The sequence below is a fragment of the Hyperolius riggenbachi genome, chromosome 3 (genome assembly GCF_040937935.1).
Source record: "Hyperolius riggenbachi isolate aHypRig1 chromosome 3, aHypRig1.pri, whole genome shotgun sequence".
Taxonomy (NCBI): domain Eukaryota; kingdom Metazoa; phylum Chordata; class Amphibia; order Anura; family Hyperoliidae; genus Hyperolius; species Hyperolius riggenbachi.
In genome coordinates this window covers 489,494,879-489,515,535 of record NC_090648.1, presented here as the reverse complement: position 1 = coordinate 489,515,535, position 20,657 = coordinate 489,494,879, and the positions used below count along the sequence as shown (strand labels likewise).

The 20,657-nt window shown below is 46.2% G+C and overlaps 1 protein-coding gene across 2 annotated transcripts in view; it reads left to right on the top strand.

Moving 5' to 3' along the window:
• Window positions 1–20,657, top strand: part of EFCAB6 (EF-hand calcium binding domain 6) — a 198,912-nt gene that overhangs the window by 61,718 nt on the left and 116,537 nt on the right. For both annotated transcript variants that reach the window (XM_068278177.1, XM_068278176.1), the window contains exons 7-8: window positions 6,015–6,133; window positions 12,657–12,784. In XM_068278177.1, coding sequence (XP_068134278.1) covers window positions 6,015–6,133; window positions 12,657–12,784 — 247 coding nt within the window. The remainder of the gene's footprint in view (window positions 1–6,014; window positions 6,134–12,656; window positions 12,785–20,657) is intronic.

The window sequence follows — 20,657 nt, the reverse complement described above, 5'->3', positions numbered from 1 at the left end:
TGTATGCGAATTTTCGTGTGAATTCGCATGAAAATTCGCATGAATGATGCTGTATGCGAATTTAACCATGGCAGTGCCGGTGTGCATTTCCATTGATTTCCATGAGAATTTGCATGAAAATTCGCATACCAAAGCCGCAGGCGATTTCCCTATTAAATACATTAGCAGCGATTCGCATGCATTCCACACGCAGGCGAATTCTGAGGGCTCTGCCGTGCAGAAAAATCCTGCACAGAAAAACGCTCAGGAAAACTGACAAGTGGAAACAGGCCCATCCACTTGTATTGGCTGTGCGAATCTGCATGCAGGAAACGCATGCAGATTCGCGATAGTGGAATCGGGCCCTAAAGGTGCGTACACACATGCGACTATAGTAGTTTGAAACGATCATTCCCCGATCATTTAAAACGACGATTGTTTTAAAAAAAGCAGCCAACGACCATGAAGTCTAACGACGGACGAGCTAGATCGTTAAAAACGAACGATCTATCTTGGCGTATTTTTTCCAAGGACGATCGTTTGCAAAAGTAGTACATCGTTGGAAACGGTCGTTCGTACTAGGCTTGACATGCGCATTTCACTATTTCTCCATGGAACTTTTCAGTTTTATGCGCAAGGGCAATAGTTGCTTTACGTGATGTAACGTTCGTTCTAACAATCAGATCGTTACACACCTTTAAAAACTAACTTTACTTAGGTCGTTCTTTCGTCAATTAAAAGTTCGTTCGTCGTTCACAACAAACGATCAATGTCGCATGTGTGTACGTACCTAAATAGACAGATTCAGGGCTGGTGCACACCGAGCGGCTTTTTCCGCGTTTTCAGATCCGCTTGCGGCTGCGGATCTGCTTGGTCAATGTATCTCAATGGGGTGGTGCACACCAGAGCGGCAGGCGTTTTGCAGAAACGAAAAATGCCTGGGTGAGGCATTTTTTGGATTTCGGATGCGTTTCTGCCCCAATGTTAAGTATAGGAAAAACGCAAACCGCTCTGAAAAACGCCTGTTCAGAGCGGTTTTGCAGGCGTTTTTGTTACAGAAGCTGTTCAGTAACAGCTTTACTGTAACAATATATGAAATCTACTATACTGAAAACCGCAGCAGCAATCCGCAAAACGCTAGCAAAACGCCTCATAAAAATAAAAAAAAGCGTTTAAAAATCTGCTAGCGTTTTGCGGATCTGCTAGCGGGTTTTGGTGTGCACCAGCCCTCAGAGAAGATTCAGGGCAAGGAGAGGCAGTTTTTTTTTTTTTTTTTAAATGCACATCTAAAGGGAAGTTGGGGCTGCCTCCATTATAGTAACTCTGTCTTTGCAAAGAGAAAATGGGCTTGATTCACAAAGCAGTGCTAACTGTTAGCACGCCTGTGAAGAGCCCCTTAGCACGCCTAAAAGAGCTTTTCGCGCGCTAACCGCATCGCATGCAAAGTTATGCGTGCAAAACTTTATGCGCGTAAACCTTTATGTAAGCATAATGGTTTACGCGCGTAAAGTTTGGTGCGCATAACTTTGCAAACAATTTCTTAAAGCTTTGTGGGTGCTAACTACTTAGCACCCTAGTTAGCAGGCCCTAAGCCTTTAGGCGTGCTAACTAGGTTAGCACCGCTTTGTGAATCGAGCCCAATGTATCAACTCAGCCAGCACCGCCAGTTTAGGTCAGGAATTCCCCGACCATTTATTGCAAGTGTAAACTTTTTTATGAATTAGCACACAAAAGTCTAAAATACAGATGCGGTGTTTCTCTCCCAGATTCTTTTTACCGCAAATGTTTTATGAATAGAGCCCAAGGCAGGAACTTGTGTAGGGAGAGTCAGGAGTAGATTTCCTGTTCCTCCTGTTAGCAAATGAGTCCGATTTTTCGGCCACCATCATCAGTGATGCATCAAGTCCTCGATCCGAATCTTGTACAAAACCACGCAGGTTGAATCGATCAAAACAATCCCAGGTTCTGTTACAGAGCTCCATGTTCCATGGCCAAAATCCCGCTGGCGTAATTAAATTACGGAAGCAATAACCCGGCGCAGTGTTTTATTTCACAGCCAACCCCGCGTATTTCACCGCGATCGGGAAAAACAGCTTAGATCCTAAATTGAATTTGTTTCCATTCCAGAATCACATAAGCAGTAAATTATAAAACGGCTGCGCGGTTTTCAATTAAACGGCTAAGACGCCGGAGAAAGGATGCGAGAGGGGAGCCGGTTAGCGATGGGTGAGCGGAGTTTGGCGGCGAGCAATTCACCGCGCCGCAGCTGTCCTCCCTTGAGCGGGGACGCCGCCGTGGAGCAGGCTGCTGCATTTGACGTGCGGCACAAATAAAAAGAGCATCGAGAAGCATCAGCGCCGTAACTTTTCATGGCGGCAATAAAGAAATTCTCGCATGCGAGGCAATAAAGAAAATATACGATGAAAGTGCTGCAAAAGAAATGTAAAAATTAAAGGGCCGGGTTCGTCAAAAAGTTGCATTTAAAATAAAAGACCGTCATTTCGGCGATGGGATATAAAGCCTAATATTTCTATTGTTTGCAAGCTAATTTATAGGCAGGCGATGCGCAAAAGGCGTTGCGTACTACCGCGAGAGATCGACACTGCAGGATATCAAGCAAACCCCGACCTTCTAATGGCTGGTACACAACGTGCAATTTCCCATCAGATCGACTGTCAAATCGATTATTTCTGACAGGTCGGATATGATTTCGGATAGTTTTTCTGATAGATTTGTATAGAAGTGATTGGAAAATTGATCAGAAAACCAATCGTAAATCAGATTGGACCTGTCGGATATAATCTATTCGCCCCGTCGATCTGATGGGAAATTGTATGGTTTATTGCGAGGCAATAAAGAAAATATACGATGAAAGTTGCGTTTAAATAAAAGACCGTCATTTCAGCGACGGTATATAAAACCGAATATTTCTACTGTTTGCAGGTTTATTTAAAGGGAGGTGATGCGCAAAAGGCATCACATACTACCGCGAGAGATTGACACTGCAGGATATCAAGAAAAATGCCACCTTCCAATGCCTGGTACACACCATTCAATTTCCCATCAGATCGACGAGTCGAATCAGTTATTTCCGACAGGTCCGATCTGATTTTTTTTGATCGTTTTTCTGATCAATTTCTATACAAGTGATTGGAAATTCGATCGGAAAAAGGAAATCAGATTGCACCTGTCAGAAATAATCAATTTGACTCGTCTGTCTGACAGGAAATTGCATGATGTGTACCAAGTATTACTAACCCTATTATGGGCAGCACTGTGGCGTGCTGGATACGCTGGGTTCCTAGTTTGAATCCCAGCCAGGTCAGCATCTTCATTGAGTTTGTATGTTCTCCCCGTGTCTGTGTGGGTTTTCCCCTGAGCACTCCGGTTTCCTCCCACATCCCAAAAACATACAGATTATTTAATTGGCTTCCCCCTAAAATTGGCCCTAGACTACGATACATAGGCAACACGATACATACCTTGACATATGACTATGGTAGGGATTAGATTGTGAGCCCCTCTGGGGGACAGTTATGTGACAAGGCAATACAGCGCTGCGGAATATGTTGGCGCTATATAAATAAATAAATAAATCTGAGCATGAAACCAATTAACCCTGATCCTAAAGGTGGCCATACATCTCCCGATTTTGCGGCCCAATCAACCATCCCCTTTGATAATTGTATCAAATCGGTTAAGAATTGGTGCTGCAACATGTCCGCTCAATCGATTATTTTATAAATTTCAGTCATAAATCAGTCACAAGCATGGATTGGACTTGCTGGAAAATCTTGGTCGCGTGTGCTGCATTCGGTGTGCGGGTGTAACGGTGTGCAGTATTGCGACAAGTGATGTACGTAACGACTAAGCAGAAGGTCTCGGGGCTGGGCGCCGTTCTAGCACTGATGCTGTAGTGCACACCGCGCACAAGGCAATCGCCGGAACATGAATTACTTCCCCCTCCGATTTGCTGCGACTCGGAGGGGGAATAGTATCTGACGCCGCGGGGGATTTGAGCGGCAGCAGGGAGAGCCGTCATCCAGCTTAGCAGCGGCGTTATAACACGTACTCCGTGACGGACCCCTGGCCACTGTCCCCCCCAAGTGTTAAATTTCCCCTCCAGTGCCTGTGCTATGTAACATTCTCACATGTCCGCTGGCTTGACTCCCGGCCTTACCCGCCATCACCCCCATGCCGTTACCGTAAGTGCCTGAATCACGTGACAACACACATGCACCATGTGGTACAGGCATGTGCACATGCACAAATACTAGACACACACATACACAACACGAGCTAGTCACACACATACACACTCACATATACAAATACATGTACAAGGAACACAAACGTGTATATACACACATGTATACAAACATACATCTACTAGGCAAACACACACACACACACAAACATATGCAAGCCCACAAACATATGCACAAGGCCCACATGCAAACACATGCACACACACATATATATTAACATACAAGACAAAGATAAAAACGCATGAACACATGAAAAAGATACGTACACAGTCACAACTGAACACACATACACACAGTCAAATCTGCACATACAGTCACATCTACACACACTCACAGCTGCAGACAAATACACACACAGTCACACCTGCACACACATACACACACAGTCACACCTGCACACACCTGCAGACACAGTCACACCTGCACACACCTGGAGACACAGTCACACCTGTAGACACAGTCACACCTGCACACACCTGCAGACACAGTCACACCTGGAGACAGTCACACCTGTACACACCTGCAGACACAGTCACACCTGCACACACCTGCAGACACAGTCACACCTGCACACACCTGGAGACACAGTCACACCTGCACACACCTACAGACACAGTCACACCTGGAGACACAGTCACACATACACACACAGTCACACCTGTACACACCTGCAGACACAGTCACACCTGCACACACCTGGAGACACAGTCACACCTGCACACACCTGGAGACACAGTCACACCTGCACACACCTGGAGACACAGTCACACCTGCACACACATAGTCACACCTGCACACACATAGTCACACCTGCACACACATACACACAGTCACACCGCACACACCTGGAGACACAGTCACACCTGCACACACCTGCAGACACAGTCACACCTGCACACACATACACACATAGTCACACCTGCACACACATACACACATAGTCACACCTGCACACACATACACACAGTCACACCTGCACACACCTGCAGACACAGTCACACCTGCACACACATACACACACATTGACACCTGAACACACATACACACACAGTCACACCTGCACACACCTGGAGACACAGTCACACCTGCACACACCTGGAGACACAGTCACACCTGCACACACCTACAGACACAGTCACACCTGCAAACACATACACACACAGTGACACCTGCACACACCTACAGACACAGTCACACCTGCACACACATACACACACAGTGACACCTGCACACATACACACACAGTCACACCTGCACACACCTGGAGACACAGTCACACCTGCACACACCTGCAGACACAGTCACACCTGCACACACATACACACACAGTCACACCTGCACACACCTACAGACACAGTCACACCTGCACACACATACACACACAGTGACACCTGCACACATACACACACAGTCACACCTGCACACACCTGGAGACACAGTCACACCTGCACACACCTGCAGACACAGTCACACCTGCACACACATACACACACAGTGACACCTGCACACATACACACACAGTCACACCTGCACACACCTGGAGACACAGTCACACCTGCACACACCTGCAGACACAGTCACACCTGCACACACATACACACACAGTCACACCTGCACACACCTGGAGACACAGTCGCACTCATACATATGGTCACACCTGCACTTGCATACACTCAGTGATTTTGAGATACTGCTGATTCATGCACTTGTATATCTGCGGTTGGTTGGAGGTTGTGCAGTTTTTGACTGTCTTGTATCTTCTTTCAGGCTCTGGAACCGCTACACTATAGGGAAGAGACACACGCTGGACTACAAGGAGCTGCTGCGGAACCTTGGGGTCAACGTGGAGCAGCAGAACCGACCGCTGCAAGAAGGCGTGGCCCAAGGTGAGGACCGCTCACATCACCAATGGTTTACCAAATCTGCATACAGACGCCTGATCTGCATCACCTAAAATCCACCGCAGATCTTTCCTGACACCACTGATGACATCATTAATAATTTACCCAATCACATCACTACTGAGCCAATCATTGTTGCCCCTCCTCTTTCCCCTCCCCTTAAAGGGGAACAGGCTGCTCATTAGAGAGGGTCAATGAGATGCTAATATATGTAAATGGTATGCAGCTTAGAATGGAGCCTTTAAAAAACTGGCAGGAAATATGTTTGATTGATCCACCTCCAAGTTGCATAGTATTTGCATGCAAGCTAGAAGAATAACTGAAGTGAGAAGGATATGGAGGCCATTATACTTATTTTCTTTTAAAGAGAACCCGAGGTGGGATTTAATTATGTTACTGGGGCACAGAGGCTGGTTGTGCACACTAAGACCAGCCTCCGTTGCCCCATGGTGTGCCTCCATGTCCCCCCTGGGCGCCGCTATACCCCCCGCAGTGCTGGCGACACGCAGCGTGTCGCCAGCACAATGTTTACCTATGCGCTGTCTGTCAGCGCCGCTCTCCCGCCTCCTCCACATAGGCGCTACCCGCCCATGTCCTTTCCCTCCCGCTGATTGGAGGGAAGGGACGCGGGCGGGTAGCGCCGATGCGGAGGAGGCGGGGGAGCGGCGCTGACTGACAGCGCAGAGGTAAACATTGTGCTGGCGACGCGCTGCGTGTCGCCAGCACTGCGGGGGGTATAGCGGCGTGCAGGGGGGTCCTGGAGGCACACCATGGGGCAACGGAGGCTGGTCTTAGTGTGCACAACCAGCCTCTGTGCCCCAGTAACATAATTAAATCCTACCTCGGGTTCTCTTTAAGCAACCCCAGTTGCCTGGCAGTCCTGCTGATCTATTTGGCTGCAGTAGTGTCTGAATCACAAATCTGGCAATGATGCCAGAATCACCTGATCTGCTGCATGCTTGTTCAGGGGCTATGACTAAAAGTATTATGCCGGGAATACACGGTGCGTTTCTGGGGCTCGATCGAGCCATTAGATGGCTCGATTGATCATTTACGAAGTGTCCGATCACCTGCCGGATCGATTCCGCGCTCGATACCGCGCGCGAGAGAATAGAAAAAGATAAGTGTTTCTAGTGCTCAGCAGAGAGCCCAGCAACACACCTGGGAGCGAGCGTTCCTAAACAGTCACCCGAATAGATCACTGTTGCTTCAGGTGACATTTTTAGATTATCTGTATCTCGTTTTATTCCTGGGTTACTATAGAGTCTTCAGGTCATTTTTAGAGCATCATAAGCAACAGGACTATCTCCAAAATAAAGGTCCTTATTCACTATTCGGTGCTAACCTAGTTAGCACGCCTTAAGGCTTTCGGGTACGACGAAAACGGCGCACCCTATGCGCCTATAAGGTCGCATTGCATGCGCCCTAAACGTTGCACCCATGTGACATTTAGGGCGCATGCAATGCGACCTTCTAGGTGCATAGGGTGCGCCTTTTTGTTGCACCCGATGCGACTTTCGCACGCATCGGGCCTTTGCACGCGCAAAGAGGTTTTAGGTGTGATAAAGGGCTTTTCACTAACTGTTAGCACCACTTTGTGAATCAAGCCCAAAATATTGAGGTGTGCCAAACTAGCACTGTTGCCCGTAGCAACCTGTCTCGGCTGCCGAGCTCCTTTCTTTGATGAATGTTTGGGAAGATCTCTCCTCTGTTTCCCCAGTCCCTTGCCTGCCTTTTTGTTTTCCCGACACGTTCGCGATCGTGGTGTGCCGCTAAGTAAACAACCCATTCTTCAGCCATCAGGAATATAAATCTTCAGAATATCTGGTAATTAACGGCCGTTGTTTATTAGCAGAAGAAGCAGAACGTCGCGTTGCTCTTTCCTGGGGAATAATTAGGAGCTGCAGACTCAGCGAGGGGCGATCAGCTCTACGAGACGCGCAAACATGAGCGCTGGTGCACGCTCGAAGCATCCAGTCGTGTGCTGGGTTCACAATCACCGCCGGACGGAATGGTGGCGGTCGCAGGAGATCCGGCATATGGTCCGCTGCGTCCGTCCGTGTAATTGTGGCGTCCGTCGTAACCTATGTCTCGTAGATAGCATTGCTGGCTATGATATATCCATGTTCTGGGGCGTGTCTGGAAAGCATGGGTGTAGCCCCAGAAACCCCCACGATTGCAGGGGAGGACTTAGGGGCTTTGGAGGCCCCTCCTCCTGCCATCTGCATGCAGAGTAGCACAGGGAGTAATATATATACAGTGCTGCCCATAATTATTCATACCCCTGGCAAATTTTGACTTAAAGTTACTGTTATTCAACCAGCAAGTAATTTGTTGACAGGAAATACCATAAGTGTCTCCCAAAAGATAATAAGACGATGTACAAGAGGCATTATTGTGGGGAAAAAACACATTTCTCAGTTTATATTTACATTTGAGCAAAAAGTGTCCAGTCCAAATGTATTCATACCCTTCACAAACGGTCACAGTCTATGGGAAAATCCAAAGTTCTATACCATTCCAAGTAGTCCAAGCTGTTCCAAAGCTTCCTAATTACCCTGATTAATTGGGAACAGCTGTTTTAATCAAGTCAACAGGTGAAGAACAGCAGCTTTCTGCACTTGGTTTGTGGACAGTCATGGCTAAGACAAAGGAGCTCAGTGAGGACCTGCGGCTGCGCATTGTGGCTGCTCACAAGTCAGGAAAGGGCCACAAGGCCATTTCTAAAGCTTTTCCAGTTCCAGTGGCTACAGTGCAAAGTATTATTATAAAAATATATGATGTTCTGCACTGTGGAAAATCTCAGAGGATGTGGTCAAAAGTGACACCTGTGCTGGCCAGGAGGATAGTGAGAGAGGTAATAAAGAATCTGAGGATCAACACCAAGGCCATCCTGGTGAATCTGGGCTCTGCTGGTGGCAATGTCTCAAGGAAGACAATCCAACGGACACTCCACACTGCTGGCTTCCACAGATGCAGAGCAAGGAGGATGCCACTTCTCCATATAAGGCACACAAAAGCTCGCTTGGCCTTTGCAAATGCTCATCTAGACAAAGAAGACGACTTCTGGTCTTCTGTGAAACAAAAATTGAATTGTTTGGTCACAATGATGTTTCCTTCATTTGGCGTAAAAAAAATGAAAAGCCTTCAACCCAAAGAACACCATCCCCGCTGTCAAACATGGTGGTGGGAACCTAATGCTTTGGGGGAGTTTTTTCAGCCAATGAACCAGGAAACCTAATCATTGTAAACAGCACCATGAAAAAAAAAATAATACATGAGGATTCTCAACGACAACATCAGACAGTCTGCAGAAAAACTTGGCCTTGGGCACCAGTGGACATTTCAGCATGACAATGACCCAAAACACACAGCAAAAGTGGTGAAGAAATGGTTAGCAGACAACAACATTAACATTTTGAAGTGGCCCAGCCAGAGTCCTGACCTGAATCCAATTGAGAATCTGTGGAGGGAGCTAAAGATCAGAGTGATGGCAAGAAGGCCCTCCAACCTGAAAGAGTTGGGGCTCCTTGCTAAAGATAAATGGGCAAAAATACCTGTGGAGACATGCAAAAAGCTGGTCTGCAATTATAGGAAGCGTTTGATTGCTGTAATGGCCAATAAAGGTCTTTCTATTGATTATTGAGAAGGGTATGAATAATTTTGGACTGGACACTTTTGTAAATAAAAGCTGAGAAATGTTTTTTCCCACAATAATGCCTCGTGTACATCGTCTTATTACCTTTTGGGAGACAATGGCCTCAATTCACTAAGCTTTATCAAACACTTTATCAAACGTTTGATAATTTACCTCATGAGTAAAATCTAATTTTGAATTCACTAAGGTGTTATATATTTATCGAATGTTTTATCGATAAAACATTTAACAAATCTATAACACCTTAGTGAATTCAAAATAAGATTTTACCCATGAGGTAAATTATCAAACGTTTGATAAAGTGTTTGATAAAGCTTAGTGAATTGAGGCCAATATGTCATTTCCTGTCAAAAAATTACTTGCTGGTTGAATAAAAGTAACTTTAAAGAGGAACTCCAGTAAAAATAGTGTAATAAAAAAAAGTGCGTCATTTTTACAATAATTATGTATAAATGATTTAGTAAGTGTTTGCTCATTGTAAAATTTTTCATCTCCCTGATTTACATTCTGACATTTATTACATGGTGACATTGTTACTGTGGGCAGGTTATGTAGCTGTTCCTAGCTGTTCTGGCTGTTAGAGACAGCTGTAAACAGCTATTTCCTGTCTGTGAACCTTGTTACATTGTGGCAAACTGTCAAAAGTACCGCGGTCCTCAGAGTTTCTTGTGGGAGGGGTTTCACCACAATATCAGTCATACAGCGCCCCCTGATGGTCTGTTTGTGAAAAGCAATAGATTTCTCATGTAAAAGGGGGTATCAGCTACTGATTGGGATAAAGTTAAATTCTTGGTTGGAGTTTCTCTTTAAGTCAAGATTTGCCAGGGGTATGAATAATTATGGGCAGCACTGTATTCCTGCTTCCGGCGCTGCAGGTCTCCTCGGGGCATCACAGCAGTAGCACTCTCTGCTGCCCTGCCCTGTGGGGACGTGTCAGGCTTGCCCGATAGGCACTCCGGGTGTGGAAACGTGATAGAGGTTGAACTGGTGTCTGTTTTATTTCCCCTCTGCATCTCTTTCCCCGGATTGGCAGCAGCGGCTCAGCTCTCTATATAATGTAAGTGAAGGAGTGTCTCTCTGTGACGCGTGATATAACCTTTGTGTGCTCTTCATACACTTCATAAACTTCATTTTCTCTCTTTGTGATGCTTGTCTGTACCAACGTAGGAAAGAATGCCAAACATACACTAAAAGGAAGCCGGAGGTGAAAATAACCTGATGAGATAAACAATTATATCTATCCTCCTTGTCCTAAATAGGACTTTTTTAGATATCCCACAGTTTTATTTTTAAATCTACTTTTTAAGTTTTTACTGTTTCATCGTCTCTGCTCAATGACCCATGCGTTGAAGCATGCCAGAGCTGCTCTCAGAAGCCATTTTCTGCCAGGAAAGTGTTTTATGGCTGTAATTGCTTATCGGTAAGAGTTACGCTATGGTACAACCCGGATTATTTGTGTGCTTGGCACTGTACATACACATGCCTGTCTCATCATGTCACCTCGTGTATCCTTTAAGCAAACACACTGCAATCTGACTGTACAATCGATCACCAATCTCACCACTTTTATGTAGTATAAGAGACTACATGGAAAAAAAATGATATATATATTAGTACATGCTCTGCCCATATCTCTTCCCTATAACTGTACTTAAAGAGGAACTCCAGTGAAAATAATTTAATAAAAAAAAGTGCTTCATTTTTACAATAATTATGTATAAATGATTTAGTCAGTGTTTGCTCATTGTAAAATCTTTCCTCTCCCAGATTCACATTCTGACATGTATTACATGGTGACATTGTTACTGTGGGCAAGTTATGTAGCTGTTTCTAGCTGCTCTGGCTGTTACAGACAGCTTTAGGCCTCTTGCACACTGCATGCATTTCAGATTCCGATTCTGCTTTTTAATCTGTTTTTACATCCGATTCCGATTTTTAATCTTAACTGCATGCTGCGTTTTTTGATCCGTTTTTCTGTTGAATGTATTCAAGGAAAATCGGAAACTGAATCGGAATCGGAAACGGAATCGGAAAACGGATTTGCAGTGTGCAGGGAGCCTAAAACAGCCATTTCCTGTCTGTGAACATTGTTACATTGTGGCAGTTTGCCCAGAGTACCGCGGTATTCAGAGCCTCTTGTGGGAGGGGTTTCAGCACAAAATTAGTCACACAGCGCCCCCTGATGGTCTGTTTGTGAAAATCATTCTATTTCTCATGTAAAAGGGGGTATCAGCTACTGATTGGGATAAAGTTCAATTCTTGGTTGGAGTTTCTCTTTAAAGGGGCACAATGGCGAAAAATTGTAAAATTTAAAATATGCGCATATATAGACAAATAAGAAGTAAATTTTTTTCCAGAGTAAAATCAGCCATAAATTACTTTTCTCCTATGTTGCTGTCACTTACAGTAGGCAGTAGAAATCTGACAGAAGTGACAGGTTTTGGACTAGTCCATCTCCTCATAGAGGATTCTCAGCAAGGCTTTTATTCTTTATAAAGATATTCCCTAAAAAGGTTTTAAACAATGATGCCAGTCAGCTTCCCTGCTCACTACAGTTTTTGACAGTTAGACACAGCAACTGCCATTCACTAAGTGCTTTTGAAAATAAATAAATCCCTGAGAAATCCCCCTATGAATAGATGGACTAGTTCAAAATCTGTCGCTTCTGTCAGATTTCTACTACCTACTGTAAGTGACAGCAACATAGGAGAAATGTAATTTATGGCTCATTTTACTCTGGAAAAAACATACTTCTTATTTTTATATGTTTGCATATATTTAAAATTTTAATTTTTTTCGCCGTAGTGCCCCTTTAATTCTTGTACTAAGACCAATGTTGCCTTTTTACAGCACTGAACTGGGAGGCCGTGAAGTTAGAGCGTGAGAAGCAGAAGGCTTGGAGATTGCCGTCCACCCCGGGGAAATTCAACGCTGACGACTTCACCACAGAGGAGCTGGAGGCAGCATTTAGGAAGAAGGTATTCCAGTGCTATATTCAGCAGTGTTTTTCTTGTTTCTCACACTTGTTATTTTGCTACCTGTTACTGCTATCTGTAACAAAATCCCCCCTCCAATAACAACTACCCCTTTCTGATGCCTCCCCCCACACACACGCACATTGTCCTCTTCCTGTCCAAGCTCCACCTCCCTTCCGTATTGCTATCCTCTTCCCACCTCCAAGCTTATCCATCTCCCCAGCACTAACCCCTTCCCAATTCGTAACCCCAACCCAGTGATAGGCAAACTTGGCTCTCCAGCTGTTAAAGGACCACTATCGCGAAAAAAGTAGGCAGTTAAAATGTGACAGACGACAGGTTTTGGGCCAGTCCATCTTTTTAAGGGGGATTCTTAGGGCTTTCTTTGTTTTCAACAGCATTTCCTGAACAACAGTTGCAAAATCTAACTGACATAATAGTGTGCAAGTGTTTAGGGAGGCCGGCTGGTATCTTGCTATTTTGGCAGTTAAACTGCTGTTCAGGAAATGCTGTTGAAAACAAAGCAAACCCTTGAAATAACCTATGAGGAGATGGATTGTCCCAAAACCTGTCGGTTCTGTCAGATTTTAAATGCCTACTTTTTTTGTGATATTGGTCGTTTAAGGAACTACAAGTCCCACAAAGCATTGCAGGAGTCTGACAGCCACAGTCATGATTCATAAAGGCAAATGCATTGTGGGACTTGTAGTTCCTTAACAGCTGGAGAGCCAAGTTTGCCTATCACTGCCCTAACCTTAACAACCCTTTCTTGGGACCTAACCCTTATTGGTCCTCCAACACTAACCCATTTCTGATTACTAACTTCACCTTTCCTGCTTAAAGGGACACTTAAGACGAAAAAAAAATAGTTTTACTCACCTGGAGCTTCTACCAGCCCCCTGCAGCCATCCTGTGCCCCCACGCAGTCTCGCTCGAATCCTCCTGTCCCCGCCGGCAGCTGCGTCCATTTTTGATGACAGGCCGACAGGCCTGGGAATGCAAGTGATTCTTAGCGTTCCTAGCTGCAATAGCAGTATAGAGGCCCCAGGTGAGTAAAACTGATTTTTTTTTTTTGCCTCAAGTGACCCTTTAACATTAACCCCTTCTTGTGACCGAGACTTAACCTGCCCTCCAACACTAACTCTTTCCTGAATCCTAACTCTACTGGCCCTCATTAGCATTAAACCCTATTCAACACCTAACCGTACACCCCATCCCTCACCCCCCAACATTCTTAATGCTTAACCATATCTAATAAAACCAATTACAATTGTAAGAATTTGCTGAGGTTCTTGCAATGTAAAACCCACCTTCACTTATGAACCAATGTTTCAGCAGAAGACTATATTCAGATTTCCAATGCAGCATCGTGCTTTGTAGAAAGGTGAGCTAGGACCTTATCTACCTATTGTACAGACTGCCAGGCACTAGCAGGATAAACATTTTCGTACTTGCACAGTCTTTAAGCAAAACACTGATTCCAGGACAGCATGGAACAGACTGGAAGAACTCCCAAGTATAGCTTTCCGACTCTGAGCAGTGTATGTGCTGTCAATCATTCAATCATGGAAGCCAACAGAAAGCTCCTAATGTGATTGACATCCATGACTCACTTACAGCCCACCTACAGTGGGATGTGACTAATTAACCCTTGTGAAGCTAGAGGTCTTTCTGTATTTCAGATTGATCCCTAGTTTTATGGGTACTTCACTTTTTACTTTCCTTTCTCATTGCTTTATGTTAGTTTGTGTAGCTTAGTTTAGCTTACTTCTGATGGCAGCTTCCTAATGTGACTTTAGTAGTGCTGACTTCTGGTTGCAACACCGCTACATCAAGATCTGCAGTAATATTCATATTCTTGCTTCACTGCTGTAACTAAGAGGACTGACGACATGAACACCTTGTATTTCTGAATCAGTAAGCCAGTCAATTTCTTAAACCGCTTGAGCGTCCAGGGTCTACATCGGTCTGCTTAAAGCTGTGTGAATGTCCAAGCTGATAAGAGACGAAGTGCGATCATTTGATCGCTGGTGCCAACAATAACTAAGAGTAACCACCAAAAGTTACGATAACCCTCCCAAACGATGCCTCCTAACGCCAGCTGATTGACTTAACCAACACTCACTTTTTGTCACCTCTTCTCCTGCCGCCAAATGCAAGAAACGGGGGTTGAAAACTTGACTTCTGCAACATCATGTGCGTACAAGCCAAATGCTGCCGTCCAGATTAACCGCTCACTGTGGAAATGAACCCCTTTATAGGTGAGAGTTCGCCCTCGACGCCTAATTGAGTCGGTTGGCCTCTAGAAGGCCTCACAAGCCAAGAAGCTAAGTCCCCTCATGACCAGAAACGAGAAATAATGATAGACAGCAATTCCATTGCACTGACCACACCCTCTACAAGGGGACACCACACACCCGGCAATCATCACCTCATTGTTTTTGAGGAGAGTCCTTTTCCCGCCGTCTCCTTTCATCCATCTGATGTGAGAAGCGGAAGGAGCTTATAGAAAATCGAGACAAAGGTTGAATCATCTCTCAAAACGAAAGACAGCGAGTCAGTGACAGATTGGAAAACAATATGGTTTGTCTCAAGCGAAACAATACCCATTTTCCCTGTTGCCATGGCGCCAGTCGATGGTACACAATGCCGCTATGGAAATGAGGAAGGAACTTAACGCAATTGCGGCCGACGTTTAAGAAAGGAAAAGTATACTTTTTTTCTCCTGGTATGGCGCTGCATGTATTTCCCGAACACAAAGGAAATATATTGTAAGAAGGAATGTATCTGCAATTAAATAGAAGGACGTTTCCAATCTGAAACCATCTGTCGTCGCTAGAGTAAACAGGCGACAGCGAATACATCTCCGGTTATGTGTGGCTGTGAGGCACGTTCTATAGCCAGATGCCACCGAAGAGGCGTTCATTTTTCTTTGTGTTGTTTTCCTCGCGGATTAAATTTATCTGTAGCTAATCTCTCGAGTTATTTCCCTCAATGCAGAAACAGAAGTCAGGGAACTGCGGGAGGCGCCGTTGTCGCTTTCCTTTATTAAAAAAGAAATGTTGTGCTGATCCTATGCCTCTCATACATTCTGATAACTACCAGTATGCAGATCAGGTGACGCCACTGCTTGTATGCTTGTTCCAGGCGTGACTCCGCTGGCTGCATGCTTGTTCCAGGTGTGACTCTGCTGGCTGCATGCTTGTTCCAGGTGTGACTCCGCTGGCTGCATGCTTGTTCCAGGTGTGAATCCACTGACTGCGTGCTTGTTCCATGTGTGACTCCGCTGGCTGCGTGCTTGTTCCAGGTGTGACTCCACTGGCTGCGTGCTTGTTCCAGGTGTGAATCCGCTGACTGCGTGCTTGTTCCATGTGTGACTCCACTGGCTGCATGCTTATTCCAGGTGTGACTCCCCTGGCTGCATGCTTGTTCCAGGTGTGACTCCCCTGGCTGCATGCTTGTTCCAAGCGTGACTCCACTGGCTGCATGCTTGTTCCAGGTGTGACTCCCCTGGTTGCATGCTTGTTCCAGGTGTGACTCCACTGGCTACATGCTTGTTCCAAGCGTGACTCCACTGGCTGCATGCTTGTTCCAGGTGTGACTCCACTGGCTGCGTGCTTGTTCCAGGTGTGAATCCACTGACTGCGTGCTTGTTCCATGTGTGACTCCGCTGGCTGCGTGCTTGTTCCAGGTGTGACTCCACTGGCTGCGTGCTTGTTCCAGGTGTGAATCCGCTGACTGCGTGCTTGTTCCATGTGTGACTCCACTGGCTGCATGCTTATTCCAGGTGTGACTCCCCTGGCTGCATGCTTGTTCCAGGTGTGACTCCCCTGGCTGCATGCTTGTTCCAAGCGTGACTCCACTGGCTGCATGCTTGTTCCAGGTGTGACTCCCCTGGTTGCATGCTTGTTCCAGGTGTGACTCCACTGGCTACATGCTTGTTCCAAGCGTGACTCCACTGGCTGCATGCTTGTTCCAGGTGTGACTCCACTGGCTGTATGCTTGTTCCAGGTGTGACTCCACTGGCTGCATGCTTGTTCCAGGTGTGACTCCACTGGCTGTATGCTTGTTCCATGTGTGAATCCTCTGGAAGCATGCTTGTTCCAGGTTTGACTCCCCTGGCTGCATGCTTTTTCCAGGCGTAACCCTGCTGGCTGCATGCTTGTTCCAGGTGTGACTCCGCTGGCTGCATGCTTGTTCCATGTGTGAATCCTCTGGCTGCATGCTTGTTCCAGGCGCACCTCCACTGGCTGCATGCTTGTTCCAGATGTGATTCTGCTGGCTGCATGCTTGTTCCATGTGTGCACCCTCTGGCTGCGTGCTTGTTCCAGATGTGACTGCTGGCTGCATGCTTGTTCCATGTGTGACTCCGCTAGCTGCATGCTTGTTCCAGGTGTGACTCTGCTGGCAGCATGCCTTTTCCATGTGTGAATCCTCTGGCTGCATGCTTGTTCCAGGCGTGATTCCACTGGCTGCATGCTTGTTCCAGGTGTGACTCTGCTGACTGCATGCTTGTTCCAGGTTTGACTCTGCCGGATGCATGCTTGTTCCAGATGTGACTTCTCTGGCTGCATGCTTGTTCCAGGCGTGACTCCACTGGCTGCATGCTTGTTCCAGGCGTGACTCCACTGGCTGCATGCTTGTTCCAGGTGTGACCCTGCTGACTGCATGCTTGTTCCAGGTGTGACTCTGCCGGATGCATGCTTGTTCCAGATGTGACTTCTCTGGCTGCATGCTTGTTCCAGATTTGACTCCTCTGGCTGCATGCTTGTTCCAGGTGTGACTCTTCTTGGCTGCATGCCTGTTCCAGGTGTGGCTCTGCTGGGTGCATGCTTGTTCCAGGTGTGACTCTGCTGCATGCTTGTTCCAGGTGTGACTCCACTGGCTGCATGCTTGTTACACGTGTGACTCCACTGGCTGCATGCTTGTTACACGTGTGACTCCACTGGCTGCATGCTTGTTCCAGGTGTGACTCCCCTGGCTGCATGCTTGTTCCAGGTGTGACTCCACTGGCTGCATGCTTGTTCCAGGTGTGACTCCCCTGGCTGCATGCTTGTTCCAGGTGTGACTCCACTGGCTGCATGCTTGTTACACGTGTGACTCCACTGGCTGCATACTTGTTCCAGGTGTCACTCACCTCACTGCATGCTTGTTCCAGGTCCCTCTCCGCTGGCTGCATTCTTGTTATATGTGGGGCTCCCTGACTGCATGTTTGTTCCAGGTGGGACTCTGCTGGCTGCATGCTTGTTCCACTTGTGGCTCTGTTGGCTGCATGCTTGTTACAGGTTGGGCTCCCCTGGGTGCATGCCTGTTCCAGGTAACTAGTTCAACCAGTATGATAATGAAGGGTACAGTTAGGGTGCTTACACACATCCAATTTTGACTAGCCAATCACTGGCCAATTTTACCACCACCAAGTAGTATGAAAGACAATAGATTTTCAATACTATGAACAAATTGTGTAGGTACATTTGCATACTACTTGGAAGTGGTAAAATGGAGCAATCATCAGCCAATCAAAATTGAATGTGCGTATGCATAAAGGTGGCTATTAACGATACAACCCCATGGAACGATCAATAATTTCTGATCCTCATTCTGATCAATCACAGATGTCTGGTGGTGCCCATTAACAGTGGACAACCCACTAACCAATCCGATCAGATTGGCGGGATCAGTCGAAATAAACTTATCGATTCGGTTAATCTATCCACCTTTAGTGTATGTCAGTTATCCTTCCATCTGTGGCTTTATTTGCCTGAGACTGCAGGTCTGCCCCTCTTTTTATCAGTCATCTTCAGCATTAAGATACAAGCTGATTCTCGCATCCCTGTATTACCGGGGCAAAATTCAGCGACTTTTGAAGATTTAGCTTCCTGGTAGAGGCAGAGCTGTGAGCAGTAGCTCTGCCTTCCACCCAGTCAGTCTCCACCGATCTCTGCCTCTCCCTGCCCCTTTCAGTGAAGGAAGACTAAGAGGGGCGGGAGAGGCGGAGATTGACTGGAGAAGAGGCAGAGCTACTGCTCACAGCTCTGCCTCTACCAGGAAGCAAAATCCTGCCAACGCAAAACTTTGCCCTGGTATTTCAGGGGGATAAATACCTCGTTCTGCCGCGGGGATGCAGCAAATCAGCTTGTATTGTAATGCTGAAGATGACCGATTAATAAAAAGAGAAAAAAACAAATACTTCAGACTCTCTTTCATTACTATTCCCCTAAGTGGTAGCAACTTGCAGAGAGAAGTAATTTGGGGTCCGCTATCTCCGGCACCTGAATTACACTGCTATGCGGCCATAGACATAATAACATTATGTCCATGACAGGTCAGACACAGCGCGGAGAAGAGCGCATGCCGAAATCACCTGCCATGCACCTCTGACCCCTGTTCCATACTGCGCAGATGTCATCTTCATTCGAATAGGCTTCTATAGTGACCAACTGCTTCCACATCTAATGGTGGCGAGCTCAGAACCGAGTGCGTTACATTATGTAAACCAGGGTAAACGTACGACCGCGCACCTCACCAGCCGAACCGCCTCTGCGATCCCGGAAGGCGTTATGCGCAACGTAAACATTCTAATTAACGAAAACCCGCCGACGAGCTCTATGTCTATCCACGGCTCGGAGCTGCGTTACTTTTCTATTTTTCTCCGTCTCATCGACCCCCCCCCCCCCCCCCCTTTCATCGTTTTGTGTGAATCACGTGTGCCGACTTGCGAGCCATGAATAATTAATTTTATCCGCAGATAAATATAAATCGATAATCCATTTTTTGGGGGGAACAAACTAACAAAAAAAATCCGAAAATATATCCTCCGTTTCAAAAGCACTAAAAACACGGCTCAATTTTCTCCCTTTGAAAAGCAACAAACCTCTCAGCGTGGGCTCGCATGTCTATTACTTGATATGAAATTATATTTTTTTTCCACCAGATATTCCTATTTTTTTTTTTGTTGGGGAAGAAAAATGAGAAAGTTGAATGGTTTTTAGCTCAGCGGGATGCATTACAAGCGAGTCATAATTCAAAACAAAAATACATAAAAAAATGTTGCATCCATTTATTCCAAGTGCTTAAAGCAAGCGAGTGAGGGAGCGCGAATGTATTCCTCCTGTATCGTATTCAGCGGCAGGGCGTATCTGATCTGTGCAGAGATACTTGGTTAGGTGAATAGCTAATGGTAGCCATGCCAGAGCCGGATCATCTACAAGGCAACGTGGGCAGCTGCCTAGGGCCTGGATAATGACTAGGGGCCTGGTTGATGCTAGCCCAGGGGTGTCAAACTCAAATACAAAGTGGGCCGAAATTGTACACTGGAACATTGTCACGGGCCAACCTCAATGTCTACTGGCCACCTTCCTGCCTTTTAAAGTTCCCAGGTGTCTAATGGCCCCCCTCCAACCCCTATGCAGTGCCTTGGTGTCTAGTGGTCCTCTCTCAAGTAGAAAAAGACTGGGTCTCGACCTGGATTTTAGGCCAATTGGCCAATTTTATTCTGCAAATACCACAGTGCAAAAGCACAACGTTTCGACTTGAAAAAGACCATCAGGTCGAAACGTGCTTTTGCACTGTGGTATTTGCAGAATAAAATTGGCCAATCGGCCTAAAATCCAGGTCGAGACCCAGTCTTTTTCTACTTTAGACTGTCGCTTCACCCTTGGTGGATACGGGGGTGGACTGGTTGACTCCCTGGTGCTGTATTATCACTTGGGTTGCAGCATTAAGGCTTTACCTAATATAGTGGTCCTCCCTCCCCTATGCATTTTCCTGGTGTCTAGAGGCTCCCACCCTATCCTATACAGTTCCCTATTATTTAGTGCTTTCCCCCATCTCCCCCATATTCTCTGATGTTCTAGGGCTTCACCTCCACTATAGCTTT